The sequence below is a fragment of the Bubalus kerabau genome, chromosome 14 (genome assembly GCF_029407905.1).
Source record: "Bubalus kerabau isolate K-KA32 ecotype Philippines breed swamp buffalo chromosome 14, PCC_UOA_SB_1v2, whole genome shotgun sequence".
NCBI classification, from domain to species: Eukaryota; Metazoa; Chordata; class Mammalia; order Artiodactyla; family Bovidae; genus Bubalus; species Bubalus kerabau.
The window spans coordinates 47,816,663-47,832,252 of record NC_073637.1 but is presented as its reverse complement, the minus strand read 5'-3'; the positions used below and the strand labels follow the sequence as shown (position 1 = coordinate 47,832,252).

The 15,590-nt window shown below is 43.8% G+C and overlaps 1 protein-coding gene across 12 annotated transcripts in view; it reads right to left on the bottom strand.

Annotated features, from left to right (window-relative positions):
* The window catches only part of SAMD12 (sterile alpha motif domain containing 12), a 527,847-nt gene extending 513,821 nt beyond the window's left edge, over nucleotides 1-14,026 (bottom strand). For 11 of the 12 annotated variants that reach the window (XR_008702261.1, XR_008702260.1, XM_055546361.1 and 8 more), the window contains exon 1: nucleotides 13,875-14,026. Coding sequence is in view for 10 of the 12 variants with exons in the window: in XM_055546361.1 (XP_055402336.1) it covers nucleotides 13,875-13,887 (13 nt within the window). In the remaining 2 variants the exon portion in view is untranslated. The remainder of the gene's footprint in view (nucleotides 1-13,874) is intronic. The other variant, XM_055546363.1, reaches the window with a different exon arrangement.
* Between the last annotated feature and the right edge of the window lie 1,564 nt (nucleotides 14,027-15,590).

The window sequence follows — 15,590 nt, the reverse complement described above, 5'->3', positions numbered from 1 at the left end:
ATGTCTGAATCCAGTATTCCCCAAAGTGTCCTAACTAGGAAATGGGACGAACATCTTTTTAAGACTTTCTTTTTTTTTTGATGTGGACCATTCTTAAAGTCTTCATTGAATTTGTTACAATATTGCTTCTGTTTTAGGGTTTGGTTTTTTTGGCTGCAAGGCATGTGGGAGGTTAGCTCCCTGACCAGGAATCAAATCCACACCCCCTGCATTAGAAGGTTAAGTCTTATCCACTGGACCACCAGGGAAGTCACAAACATCTTCTGTTTTTAATCAAATTGCAGCTTTACCATGAACTAGTTGAGTGACCACAAGCAAGTCACTTAACATCTCTGCACCTCTTTTGTTATTTGTAAATAGGGATGATGATGGTACCTACCTCACAAGATTCATGTGAAGGTTAATGAATTAACATGTGATAAGTTTAGAACAGTGCCTATCACAGTACAGGTAGTAATATCTTTAACAGTCATGTGTTTTATTTTATAGTTATAACATTCCTTACCTGTACCAACCACCCTTTCCAGAAGGAACACCTTCTCCAAGACATAAAATAGCTAAACTCTTGCTGGTGCTGATGGCCCTTGCTCTAAAGGTTACCCCTTTTATCCTTTGTATCTTCAAAATCTCCCTCTCCACTGGGTCAATTCACACACAAACTAGAAACACTCTCAAATATTTCATAGCTTAAAAAAATACATATCTCTTGCTTTGAACTGCTTCCCACCTACATGAGAACCTCTTGTTTTCCTTCTTCCAACTTTTCACAATATTTACAACTCCCTTGACCTTGATCTCTCCCTTTCCATAATTACTCCCTTTCCACAACTCCCTTTCCTTTCCACTTTCACACTTCTTTCCATTTCTTGATGATACATTTGCATCAAGAGTAGCTTCCTCAACACCCCCAAAGTATTAGTGGACTTGCCTCCCCATTTCATCAGAATGCCTTAAATCTTTACCAAACCACTGGATACTTCCCAGCACATGTCTTGTTGGCGGTCTTAGTTCATCACGTGATGCTGAGACTCTCCACTCTGAAATGGGACCCCTCCTTCCACTGAGTGCTTCTTCCCATCTCCTTCAGCCTCCTCTTCCTCATCCTATCCCTTAAACTGCTGGTACTGGTGATCCTGCTCATCACACATGAAATCTCCCTGACTTACCCAACTACTCTCTTGCCTTAGACATGCACGTAGAATGATGTGCAAAGTGAACATATGGAAGAAAGACCTTCTAGGTGGGGAGACCAGCATAAACAGTATGGTAGGGAGTCAGCACACAGCTGATCCCTGGGGCCCTCAAGTATCAGGGAAGGTTCCTAAGGGAAAGGAGTGGAGATCAGCCTGAAGCAGGAGGGCAGTGACAGTCTGGAAAGGTCGCTGACTGCTAAGGAGTTTGGGCTTGATTTTACTGCCAGTAGAGTGGCCCTGAAGAGTTGGGAGCACTTATGTGGCTGCCACACCCTGTAACTACACAATCTCAAATCCTAGTCTTCCCCACCCCCCTACTCTGAAATGTTTATCACATCTGTTCCTCTGTTCCTTTCTTTCCCCTTATCTTATTACTTTAGCTTCCTTGGTTTTTCAATTTCTCCAGGCTGTGATCAAACTTTCCATAGAAGTTTTTAAAAAAAACAGATGAACAACAAAACAAACAAAAAAACACCCTTTAAGAACATCTTCTGGGGAGTCAAGGGCAGTGAGAGGACCATTGCTGTGGGCATGGCAGCTCCCTCTGATTGAAAGCAGAGCCCCCTACACTGCCCACTCTGCCCAAGTACATATCTTCTTTTTTTTTAATTAAGATACATTCACAAACCAAGCCTTGAATCTGAAGCAACCGTAAGCCCCATGAAGGAAAGGTTTGTGGCCTTATATTCTTTTCTATCACCGGTGAGTGCTATTCACAGAGCTGAGTTTATCACAAGTGCACAATGAATGTTTATTATCCAAATAGGAATGCACACTCATTTGTGCTGGGTACATAAGTGAATCCGGAAACAGGGATAAACAGCAGTAACAAAAACCCAAAGACCTCAGGCTCTTACACAGAAGGAAACTAAAGTGCAGAGAGCTGAGATCAAGACAAATATCTCATAAAGATTTGATCTAAAAACCTGGAAGAGTTTTCCCTACTGTAGAGCCCAAATAAGCAATGTTTTTTTATTACACTGTTTTATTCTTCCCCTTAAATTATCAACATTTCCAGCAAACAGCTAGTAAAGTACAGCCAAGCTACCAAACTGAAACAAAACCAGAAAGCAACACAGGACTGTGAAAAAGCTTCCCTGGTAGCTCAGTTGGTAAAGAATCTGCTTGCAATGCAGGAAACCTGGGTTCAATTCCTGGGTTCAATTCCTACAGCTACCCCCTCTAGTATTCTGGCCTGGAGAATTCCATGGACTACATAGTCCATGGGGTCGCCGAGTCAGACACAACTGAGTGACTTTCACTCTCACTGGAACATGGCAAAGTTGGCAACAAAGCCCAGTCCCACCACCAATTAGCTGTGTGGCCTTGGAGAAATTACTTATCATCTCTGGACCTAAAGTCTCTCAGCTATGGGCTGGGAAATCAACTATCTCATTGCATTATGAAAACTAATGTCTGGAGAAGACTCTTGAGAGTCTTTTGGACAGCAAGGAGATCAAACCAATAAATCCTAAGGGAAATCAACCCTGAATATTCACTGGAAGGACTGATGCTGAAGCTCCAATACTTTGGTCATCTGATGCAAAGAACTGACTCATTGGGAAAGACCCTGATGCTGGGAAAGATTGAAGGCAGGAGGAGAAGAGGGTGACAGAGGAGGAGATGGTTGGATGGTATCACCGACTCAATGGACATGAGTTTGAGCAAACTCAGGAGATGGCAAAGGATAGGAAAGCCTGTGTGCTGCATGAGTGGGTCACAGAGTCAGACAAGACTTTGCAACTGAACAACAACATCTGGAGAATGGCCATCAAGAGGCTGGCTTAGAGTAACCAGTAGTAACTAATGAAAAGATGTTAATCTTTCTGTTTACTAAACAAATAGTTGCATGCTTTCTATGTGCCAGACATAGTTGTTGGCACTAGAGATTTATCAGAATATATTTTAAAAAAGTAAAATGGCTGTTCTAAAGAAGATCACATTCTTCTTTATTCCCTGGAGAACAGAATGACAGCCCCAGTCCCCTTTCCCATGAAAAATACAATATCCATATACACATTGTGCATATGGTTTAAGGGGGTCAAGGATTAGATTTTAGATTAAGAATCTTGCCCCTATATCAGCATCTGCAAATATACTTACTAAGAATGACTCAGGCCATGTGTTAGATTCAAGGCCCCATTTCTGACTCAAAAAAAAATACCATTCAAGGGAGGAGAGGAGGAACGTGGATGTTATCAAGTGCCCCAGAGGAATCTCATTACTAAGGAAACACTACCTAAGCAGATCGGTCTTCAGAACACCTGCTTTTTCTAAGCTTATCCATGGTATTGGTGGTGGTTTCGTTGCTAAGTAGTGTCCAACTCTTTGCGACCCTATGGACTGTAGCCCACCAGGCTCCTCTGTCCATGGGATTCTCCAGGCAAGAATACTGGGGTGGGTTGCCATTTCCTTCTCTAGGGGATCCTCCTGACCCAGGAATTGAACCCAAGTCTTCTGCATTGCAGGAAGTTTCTTTACCAACTGAGTTAACATTTCTGACTCAAAAACATACCATCCAAGGGAGGAGAAGAGGAACATGGATGTTATCACCAAGTGCCCCAGAAGAATCTCATCACTAAGGAAACACTACCTAAGCAGATCTGTCTTCAGAACACTTGTTTTTCCTAAGCTTATCCATAGTATTACAGGACAATAAATCAAATTCTGCTAGAGACTGGCATACATTGGATGCTCAATAAATATCTACGAGAGTAAAATGAAGAATATTTCACTTCTAAGCTGTAGGAAGTAAACGCTAAGTAAGTGAAGTTGCTCAGTCGTGTCCAACTCTTCGCGACCCCGTGGACTGTAGCCTTTCAGGCTTTTCTGTCAATGGGACTCTCCAGGCAAGAATACTGGAGTGGGTTACCATTTCCTTCTCCAGGGGATCTTCCTGACCTTGTGATCTAACCTGGGTCTCCCATATTGGAGGCAGACGCTTTAACCTCTGAACCACCAGGGAAGATGAAGTAAATGCTATACTCACCTAAATTTCCAAGATGCCTTAACACCAAAGGGCAATCCTATAGTTTATTCAGGCAGATTTAATTTAATTTTTTTTTTTTTTACATTGTGGTTAAGTTAACTCAGAGAGCAGAAAACAAACAGAATGCAAAAACTGAGGCATCACAAAGTACTGACACATACCTGGTTCTAACCTCAGAGACGGAAGGGAAAAAAAGGTGATGACTCAGCCAAGACCAGGAAGTGCATGTCCATTTCTTGGCTACTGGTTGCTCTCTTTCCTCCAGCTATAAACCACTGTCATCATAGGGGAAATAAGCAACTCAACAAAATTAAGTGCAATGTTCATCTACTGAAGCCTGGTTAATATTATATTTTCACCTCTATGTAATGCACAGGCACCTTCTCAAAAACAAACACAAAAACCCTAAACTGACATTTTACAACCTCCAATAGGGTAGCTCTACATTAAGGCAACCATGCATCATACAAATTCTGGGCTATCCCAAACTCAAATACTGCAAACACCACTGGGAAATTCTGAAAATCCTCATGCATCCATACCCAAATTATAACTCCAAAACCATGTTTTGCACTTGGAAGCAATTCTGTGGAAAAGTCCTCCATCTAATTTGTGGCTGAGCAAAATCTGGTCTTTGCAGGTGAATCAAGCACTGCTCCCACTGTATAAAGGGAGAGCTCATGAAAGACCCAATTTTTAATCAGATCACACACAGCCACACTTAAAATTTAAATCACTAGAGATTGAATCAATTAACCTTTTCTTAGGCATCATAAAATGGAGTCCTTGGCTCCATCGGAAGCTCCCCTTGGCAGGCAAGACAAATTCCTTCCCGGGATAGGAAGTAAAATTTTCCTGCTCCAGTTTAACTCATCTATGGCCTCTTAAGCATGTTCTTTCCCAATTTTCCTCCCAAGGGAAGCCCTCCCTCGTCTGGGCTCCATTCCTTATCTGGTTTTCCACAATAACAACAACCAAAACAAAACAACAAATAAATATCCAGAACTTGATGGCAAATTCCTGTTACTTTTTATTATAAAGGGAATTTAACAGCTTTCTTTTGGATGTAAAACCAGTGATATTTCCAGGCCAAATCCATCCTTGAAGTCTGGACTAACCTGGAAAGCAAGATACATATTTGCCATTGCTTTACTTGCATGTTCTTCCATAATATAGCTCAGGGAACTCACTCCTGGAAAACTGTTTCCTTCTAATTGTCCCCATTAATGTAATTCTCTTATTCTTGTGAGGTCCTCAGTATGAGCAGATGATTAACAGAGAAAAAAATCCAAATTGAGAAAAATACATATGAGACAGTAACTCGAGAGAGTAGTTTGGCCGTTTCTTATAAAGTTAAAACACACACGGACTCAATTTCCACTCTGAGCTATTCATATAAGAGAAATAACAATGTTTACACAAAAACCTGTATGCATCTGCTAACAGTCATTTATTCATAATTACCCCAAACTGGAAAGAATCTAAACATATAATTGGTGAATAAACTGTGCTATATCCATTCAATGGAATGCTTGCTATTCACCAATTAACAGGGCTGAATGATGAATTTCAAATGCATTATACTAAATGAAAGAATTCAGACTCAAATGGCAACATAGTATATCATTTTATCATAGTATATGATATTTTATATAACCTTCTGGAAAAGGCAAAAATATAAGGACAACTCAGAACAGTACGTTAATCAGAGACTGTGAACAAAGTGTAACTAAAGTGAACAAGAAATCTTTTCAGGGTGTAGGAATTGAACTTGATTTTCTTCATGGTTACAAAACTGAATAAATTGTATATGTTTGTCAAAACTCAAAGAACTACAAAAGGTAAATTTTACTGAATGTAAATTATACCTAAATAATCTGAACTTTTTAAAGTACTAATGTAGAAAGAGAGGGAAGGAAATAGAGAGTCAAGTTTCAAAAATTAAAGACTGAAACAGTTTGAATGATACTTGGAGAGAGAAATGGAGATATTTATCTCCAGTTTAGTCAACTTAGATTAAAATTTTAAGTATCTGTTAATTCTTAGAACAACAACAAAAAAAATCAATTTTTGTTATATAGCTCCTCCAACAAGATTTATGTCTGCAGGACAAAACATTTTTCATTTTATGTTTGACTTTTCACAGCCCATTTATAAAGGAGATCATTTTCTCCCCAAAGTATTTCAGGGCATCATTTTTCACCAGAGACTTCTCTTAATCCTTAGCTGGTCTAATTCTTTCCTTGGTTTCTACCAAATCAGCATTGTAGGTCAATTTTCTCTTGTTTAATGGTTACCTGGCCTAACTAAGCCAAATCTTAACTGGGTCACAGCTGTCTCATTCTGTCGGTTTTCCAATGTTATTTTCATAGAGTCCATGAATTTTCTTCCTCTTTTGCATGATCCGAAATTTCTCTTTGCAGTCAATTTGCATGCACAATTGTATAACTGAGCAATTATCAGACTAAGAGAGCCCAACCTACAAAACTGTGGGTGTTGAGTGGAAAGTAAATTTTTGGTGGAGAAAGATTAAGTGTTGAGTCTTTAGTGAATAAACACACTCATATTATGAGGAAACTCCAGGAGATAGAGAAGGACAGGGAAGCCTAGTATGGTGCAGTCCATGGGGTTGGAAACAGTCAGACACGACTTAGTGACTGAACAACAATTATGATCACCTTTACTTCCTGCTGTTAACCTCATAATGTCAGGGAATCACATAATGAATAAAAACAAATACTACACTTAAAAGTGAGGATGGCTTTTATTTTACCTATTATATTTTGTTGGTGTTATCCTAACTCTTAGGATCTGCATTCCTTCATTAGCAGCTAATACACAGACACTGTAAAACCATTGGGCTATAAAAATGACTTCTGGACAGAATAGCACCAAACACCTTCCAGAGCATCAACAGCAGCTGAGGAACAAAGGAACTGAACTTGCCAGCTGCTTCCTCCCAGCACCAGGTGCCCTGGGAAAAAGGCTGCAAAGAGAAGGCAGTGAGGCGGCCCCTGTCACCCAACAACCACTACCCCTGTGTGCTCTTCCCTTGGGAGGCAAGCTATACGAGCAGCTTCTTGCACCCACACTTCAGAAAAATCAGACTAAATATAGCCAAGTGTGCTCTCATGAGCCAGCTCTGAGCTGGTAGTGCTGTGACATCCATATCAGAAAATTGGGGAGGAATCAGGAGAGCAGTTTTCCTAGCTCACTCTTGTGACAAAAGGACCACAGGCAAGATCCAACTGGGCTGCAGGGAGTGCCAGAGGTCTGGCCAAGCAGATAATGCAGCAGCCCATAGGAAAAGGAATGTACCAGACTCGACAGGCGCATGCCCGTTCACTACCCTGCCCATACAGGGCTAAACAGCCACACTAGAACTTGGTGGGGAGACGCCATTAGGGAACACACATCCCACTCACAGCCCTCTGTTCTATGTCCTCCCCCCATCCCCCACTCATAAGCATTGTGTTCCAAAGCTCACTCAAAGGCGGTCCCCTTGGTTAGGTCATCCCATCCCATCCAGCTCTGAACTAAATGCTCCGTCTGTTCTCAGACCTCCCACGTTATGTTGCTTGTACTTTTATTTAGCACTTATATCATTCAGCTTTCATCTGAATCTGTCTCTAGCCAAGTGGACACAAGGGAAGGCTAAGCTTTCTTCTTTATGGACTCCGCCCCAAATTTAGTAGAGTTCCTTGCACACAGGCAATGTTCTCCAGCTTATTAACAGCAAATGCTCAATGCCAGAGAAAGAGAGTCTGCAGTTTTCTTCTCTTTCTCCTAATTCACCATATGCACAATGTCTGATGTTTACTCCCCAGGGAACAGGAACAGGCTTTGGATCCCTGGCTGCCCCTCCTGTAATGTGTCCCCGGGGCATCTACTATGACTCACTCAGCATGTGGATGGAACACAGCTTCACTGGCTACATGTTATCACATATCCCACATGTCTTCACCTTCTTAGCACCAGCCCTAGTGCCAAGTGCATAGCGAGACAGAAGAGAAAGAAGGGTGGCCTGACAGGAATTAGCAAGGGTGGGGCCAGGTAAGGGCAGGATTAGACTGAAGTCCTGTCCAACCAGTTAGAGATCAGGAGAAGAGCTGGGAGTGGCAGGAAGTCAGCCTAGGGCTCCCACCTCTCCCTCATGCATAGTCACTCGACAGGAGCTTTCCATGATGGGCTCCCATTCATCACTCTCAAGTCCTAAAACAGAGTGATTGTTTAAGTTGCTGCTGCAGGAAAGTCTTATCTTGTGGGATACAGAACAAAATAAATATTAAGAAAAGACGGGAAAAAAAAAAAAGACCCTTGGTGAAAACTGAAATGCAGGAGACTTGAGTAGCAAGTAGCTGAACACTGACACCAGATGCTACGCAGAGTCACAACGGAAGCAGGTTGACGGTTGCACTGCCTTTACAACGTCCACTTCTGCAGATGAACGCAGCTAAGGGTTCTCCTTGGGGAGAACATGGGGCCTACTGCAGAAAGCAGATGCACCCATAAGCTTCCCCATTCATTCAGTCTGCCACTTATTCACTGACTCATTCGTTCACCCAACCTCACGGAGAGTCTATCATGTGTTAGGCAAAAAGCCCCACCAAAGAGAAGTGCACAAAAACCATGTTTGCCACATGGAAACGCAGCTAGAAAAACTGGAGGCGGGCTAGCACCTAGATAGCCATCTTCCTCCTCGATTCCTGTGCTGTGGGAGGCAATTCAAGAGGAGAGCGCTGCTGGTCTCTCGCCACTCTCGACGGGCTCTCCTCTGGTGAGGAGACAAGTAGACACATGCAAGCCTGTGAAAGGGAGCAAGGCATCCGTAGTTGGGGCCTGTGTCTCTCTGGGTCCCAGGTACTTGCTGCAGAAGCCCATCTCCTCTCTGCAGTCCAGGCTGCCAATGTCACAGAGACAGGCACTCCTGTAAGGGCTAAACTCACTGCTGGGGTGCAGTATTAGCAAATCCACTTTACCATCCAGCCCAAAGTTAGAAAAAAATAACTCCTGTACCCTTCTAATCAAGACAATGTCTTTAGCTCGCATTGTGATTGTGACTCAGTTCTGGGCCAGCAGGGTACAGTCACTTTTCATGACTGCTTCTCTTTACCACGAGGGTCCAACTATCTTGTTTCCTCCTCTTTCCCCAGCCACTGTTAGGATTACTTATCCTTACAATATTTTGGTGATGGGCAGTTTTGTTACTCTTTCACAGGAGAAAAACTATAGAATGTGAGCACTGAATGACTAATCAGAGGCTATCTGATAAGTTAGCTTATTCATTTTAGATGGAAAATGCAGATCCCCTAGCCCAATGTCATTTACAGCACACAGCCTTCTACTGGAAATCTTTTTGGAAGGGTAGTGAATATTGGGACTCATCTTTCTGCTATGGAAGAGGAACTATTATTCTATTAGATCTGGAATAGAAACACTATATATAGTATTTCTCCATTCCATTTTTCTTATACAGCTGAGGATGACGCAGAGAGAGGAAATGAGAACCAAAGTAGGAAAAGTTTTCTTTTGCTCCGAAGCATTTATATTGGGTTGGCCAAAAAGTGCCTTCACTTTTTTCCATAACACTGTATGGAAAAACCTGAATGAATTTTGGGGCTAACCCAATACTTCACTCAAGAAAAAGTTACTAAGGTCTGCCAAAGTGCCAGGTACCAATCTTGAATTATAGAGGTGGATACAACACTATGCCAGATGAATCTACTTTTTCCCTCTGCCTACAACTTGTGTTAGAAAAGTGTCTCAATGGATACAACTGTCTCCACAGTCTCCACGGAGAATGGATTACTCTTGGTTTCTGCAGGCTACGTCCTTTCTAGAGGTCCTAGTTCTCCAGCTTAATGGAGTAATTTCTTACAACATGTTTTTAAGAAGAAAATGGATGCCAATACAATCTCAATCCGAATGCAGACCATAACACATTCTGTGGCTGGAAAGTACAGCTTTAAGCTGCCCACAAGTTTAAGACTTGGATCATAACCAGGTTAGGGACTACACCTAGGATGTTGTCATTAATTTAAAGAAAACCTAACTCAGGATAGCCATAAAATACACAGACGGCATCTTTCCCACAAGTTTAAGACTTGGATCATAACCAGGTTAGGGACTACACCTAGGATGTTGTCATTAATTTAAAGAAAACCTAACTCAGGATAGCCATAAAATACACAGACGGCATCTTTTTTTTAATGTAAACTCAAAGCTACAGGTTCAGCAAAATGAATGAGCCACTTACTTGCTCTTAACACTTTTACAAGTTCAAGCTTACTTAAGAAAACAGGTTACACACTGCAAGGAAAAAAAACCTTCTAATTTGTTACTAATTACAAAAACTGACATGAATAAGTAAACATTCAGGGTAGAAAACAGGTTCCAAACAGTATTGCTTTTTGAAAGAAGGATGGTAGTACAAATAACAGTTACGGAGAATCCACCTTCTGAGTACTCTTAATAAGCCCTTTTCTTTTATTTAATACTCACAACTTTAGTAGGACCTAAACAGTAGTGTGCCTATTTTTTCCAGATGCAGAAACTAAATCTCAGATGTTAAGTAACATGTATTATATTTCCTATACCATTCCCACTGGTGAAATTCCTTATTCTCAGTGTTTCTCAGTGAGCTTGGGGAAACTGATTGTTCCCTGGTCTTGGGTTGGGAATTTTGTATGAAAAAGTCATGCATGGCAGGACATTTAGCATTGCTGGCCCATGGGCACAAAATATCAAGCCAGACCCTGCATTATCTCAAACATGCCCTAGGCAGAAATATCCCTCTCAGATGAAAACCACTGTTCTAGAAGAGCCTTTGGGCATCAGAAGACTAAAGAGAGGGGACTGCTGCTGCTGCTAAGTCACTTCAGTCGTGTCCAACTCTGTGCGACCCCATAGATGGCAGCCAACCAGGCTCCCCGTCCCTGGGATTCTCCAGGCAAGAACACTGGAGTGGGTTGCCATTTCCTTCTCCAATGCATGAAAGTGAAAAGTGAAAGGGAAGTCGCTCAGCTGTGCCCAACTCTTCGTGACCCCATGGACTGCAGCCTATCTGGCTCCTCTGTCCATCGGATTTTCCAGGCAAGAGTACTGGAGTGGGGTGCCATTGCCTTCTCCAAGAGACGGTGCACTTCCTTTAAAAGCCTCCCTACCTTCAAACCTCTCAGAAATCCTAAGAAAGTCCCATGCACCCTTAGGGAGTCAGTTACAAAAGCTCCACGGATTTATTTCCCATGGATTTCATGAGCATTTGTTGAATACCTATCACAGGTCAGGTAGTATACTACAGACTGGGAGTATAAAATGTCAAAAGCACATGGTCTCCACTCCTAAGGGGTTGCAGTTTCACTAGAGTCCAGAGAGAGACATGAACTAAGGCAAGTGCTAGGATGGATGGAGCACAGGTACTAAGGGAACAGAATGCTAGAGGCACTTCCCACAGACTGGGCGGACCACTCAGAAGTCAGAGGGAAAGGAGGGCTAAGATAAGTTCTCAGAGAAGTTTACCCTTCGCCTTGAAAGGCCAAGTGAGAGTAGCCAGGAAGGGCCAAGTTCAAACCGAGAAGCCTGCCTTTGTAAAGACCAGAGACAGGAATATTTGCAGCCAAAGTTTAAAATGTTCCCTTTATTCAAGTTGAAGCTCATTGTGATTCCAGCTCAGGATCTCCTGTTTATTAGACAGCCACTTTAACCAAACAAGCCACTAGAAAATAAAATAAGCTCTCCACAGTCCAGGCATACTTCCTTTCAAAGCCTTTGTTTTTGTAAGGTCTGGCTTCACTGGTATAATAACCCATCAGACAAGAAATATGACTAATTCTATACTTCTTCCAGCAAGCAGGAAATTGTTTTCAAGTACATTGGCAACCAGTGGGAGTGCCCTTCACTTGAGGACACAGAAGAGTGGGGAAGAGAAGATATCATGTCATCTGAGGGGTGAACAGAGAGGGTGCCAGTAGGTCAGCTTGCCCTTGGCCTCAGCTTAGTGAGCTTTATCTTGGTGTTTTTTTTTTTTTTTTTTCTTTTCATCTAAAGTCTTGTCTCAGTTACCATCAACTGTAACAATGCAAAAAGACAGATTCTCATTCTACTATTAATTTGCATGGAAAAGAAAGCTGGTTATTTTTTCAAAGTCACATATATGATTTGTTGTTATTTAGAAGCTAAGTTGTGCAACTCTTTGTGACCCCATGGACTGTAGGACACCAGGCTCCTCTGTCCATGGGATTTTTCCCAGGCAAGAATACTGGATGGAGTGGGTTGTCATTTCCTTCTCCAGAAGATCATGTGTGTATATATATATGTGTGTGTGTGTGTGTGTGTATAAACTTATAATTTTATAAATAATTTAAAAGCCAAATATATACATTAAAGGTAGGTAGATAAATAGATAGAAGTGCCCAGCTGGGGAAATCTTCAAGCTTCAGGCAGCCCAAAAGCAAGTCTTCCAAGTTAATGGATGTTGATTACAGGAGCTGGGGTGTTGCTTCTTCAAGTTGCTAAGTAATTAACAAGAGTAATCTAACAAGAGTGGAGTAGCTCAGTTGCTCTCACCTGGGGTAGGGAGGGGAGAAGGAAGCCAGAAAGCCCTCATGGTTTCTTCTTGCCTCCGGCCTCCAAGGAGCAGGCTCATTTCCCCTTGGCAAGGAGCCTGCCACAGCTGGCAAGCATGCCCTCTTTCCAACACCCATTTCCTCTACGACCTGAGCCACACTCAGGAACCATAATTCTGGAGGTGATCGGATGCTCCCCTTTAGTCTCGTGCTCATTTCACTTTATCATTCAGGCACAGTTTGGCTATAGTGCGACATCATAAACCCGTCTGGCCCACACATTTTACCCAGAAAGCACCCTCAGCAAAAAAGCCAGTCTTCCAAGGTGAGAGAATCTGAACGAAAACTTGGGATTCCATACAAACCGCCCATCCCCGGCTTTCAACCGGAAAGTTCAAATGAAGCAGGATCATAGAGCACGCACTGTAAAGCCAAAGGCCAAAATTATATGAGGAAAGAAGAAGGAGGGCTTCAAAGAAGAGGATTCACCCCAGTCGAAGAGGTTGATTGCCCTCATCCCTGACTGACTGTTTCTGTAAACTCTGCCAGCCTCGGGAGGGTTGTATGAACAGAGGCAGGTGTAGGGACACCTCCACTCTCTGGGTACATCCACTGCTGTCGCTTCTGAGTACACACGACGTGGGGCCCTCGACCCAATAGCAGTCCATGCTTCCCCATGACGCATCTGGTGAGGGTCCTTTCCCACGTGCGGGCGGGGGGAGCGGGGGTGGGCAAAGCTAGCATCTACCAGCCCTGAGGCCAAGGAGCTGGCTCCGGTGTATGGGGCAGGAGGTGGGGAGCATTAAAAAGGGCACCTAGGGGCTGAAATTTCAAGGCGATCTCTCGGGCTTTCCCCCCATTTCCAGCATATCGTTTCTCATTAGGGACACTCTTTGCCTCCGACCCTAGAGTCCTGCGCAATCTACTTGTCTTTCTAAAACAACTGAATAAAGCGCCCACTGGCCTTCCGTGGCTCAGGTGAGTGCCAAGAAGAGGTGTTAAGAGGAAAGGGCCCGCTCGCCACCACCCCCTTTCCTTTCCTCCCCAGGTTCCCCAAGCTTCAGCGGGGATGTGTGTATTGGGGTGCGCGCGTTAAGAGGGAGCTTAAAATGCCCAAGCGTCCCTTACCTTCCACAGCCATTCTCTCAGAGCTTCCCTAACGCATGCATAATTTTCTTGGCGGAGATACTCCTCCTGCCCCGCGATCCCACCCCCTCCTCGCGTTTTCGCCTAAATATTCTGCGCTCATCTGCTCCAGGACCAACCTGCCGCGGTCACGCAAAGCGAGGCTGCCGGCTCCCGGCTCGGCGCAGAGCAGCCTGGGGACTGTAGTTTCCTCTCTTCCCACCTACCCGGGAGAGCACCCCGAGTCCTCCGTGGGGGGAGGCCCCGACCCCACAGTGGGATGGCAGCTCCGGTTGCATCGGACCTAGGCAGAGAAATCCCTCTGGGTGAGGGGGTCTCATGGATGGACCCGGGGACCCCGGGAAGACGGGGACTACATTTCCCAAGATGTGGCGCGCGGGGTTTCGTTCCGCGCCAGGAGTAGAGACCCGTGATTGAGATCGTCCCTGTCGATTAGAAGAGGGTAAGCACCTGGCAGGGCTCTTGCGGGAGGCAGGAGGCGGAGGGGTTTGAGGTGTGACCTTCTGGGTTTGTCGCTGATCCCCTTGGCCACCTAATTAGTGAGGTTATCAGAGTCACCGGCCAGGTGTGTTTTTCCGCCTGGGCCAGAGAGCCGTTGTGCTGGGTGCGGTTGAAACTTGTTCCTTTAAGATCTGGGAGGTGGGTTAGGGAGAGTCTTGCTTGGTGATAGGACTGTGTTCTGATCCTCCAGGTGGTTCAGGTGGCTAAGCAACGTAGGGATGGGAGATGTCTTGAGAATTCCGAGCAGGCATCTCCCCAAGGGGTTATTAGGAACAAAATCTAGGAACCAGGATTCCACCTGAGCATGTCAGATGTTGGAAACTACTTGGATTCCAAGAGTGGAGGCTTTCAGCTTGGCTGGCCAGGGAGCCCCTTGGCGGTCTGTTGATAGAGACTAGTAATTAAAACCATCTAGTGCGTTCTTTCGGAGAAGGCGATGGCACCCCACTCCAGTACTCTTGCCTGGAAAATCCCATAGACGGAGGAGCCTGGTGGGCTGCAGTCCATGGGGTCACGAAGAGTCGGACACGACTGAGAGACTTCCCTTTCACTTTTCACTTTCATGCATTGGAGAAGGAAATGGCAACCCACTCCAGTGTTCTTGCCTGGAGAATCCCAGGGACGGGGAAGCCTGGTGGGCTGCCGTCTATGGGGTCACACAGAGTTGGACACGACTGAAGTGACTTAGCAGCAGCAGTGCTTTCTTTCAACTTACGCACGTGTGTCCCGACTCCAGGTGCTGGAGTGCTATAAGCGGACAGGAAAAAGAATCGCGGGAGGCAGTAGAATTCCAGAGTTGGTAAATACTGATAAAAATGAAGTCTCCAGACTTTTTTCTTTCCCCTTCATGTGAAAATACAGATGCGTTTATCACTGGAAGAGGTAAGGGAATGGCATTGGGAACCAATCTGACTCAGGTCTCTAGTAAGATTTTTAAAGGCTCATTGTTAATCGGCTCTACCTCAATACAAAATTTAATAAATAAATAAATAAAGTTTGAAATAAAAGAAAAGGCCTTGAGCTCAGAATTGCATCTGGCACTGCTTCCTCCCAGCCCCTAGATGATCTGCCCCCAGCCCTATATTTAATTTTTAATTACTCTGGAAAATAACTTTAAGGAAATACAAGGATCTGATTCTTCCTGTCATGATGACTACTTAGATTGTCTTTGTCCCACTTGGTCATAATTTTTTTTTA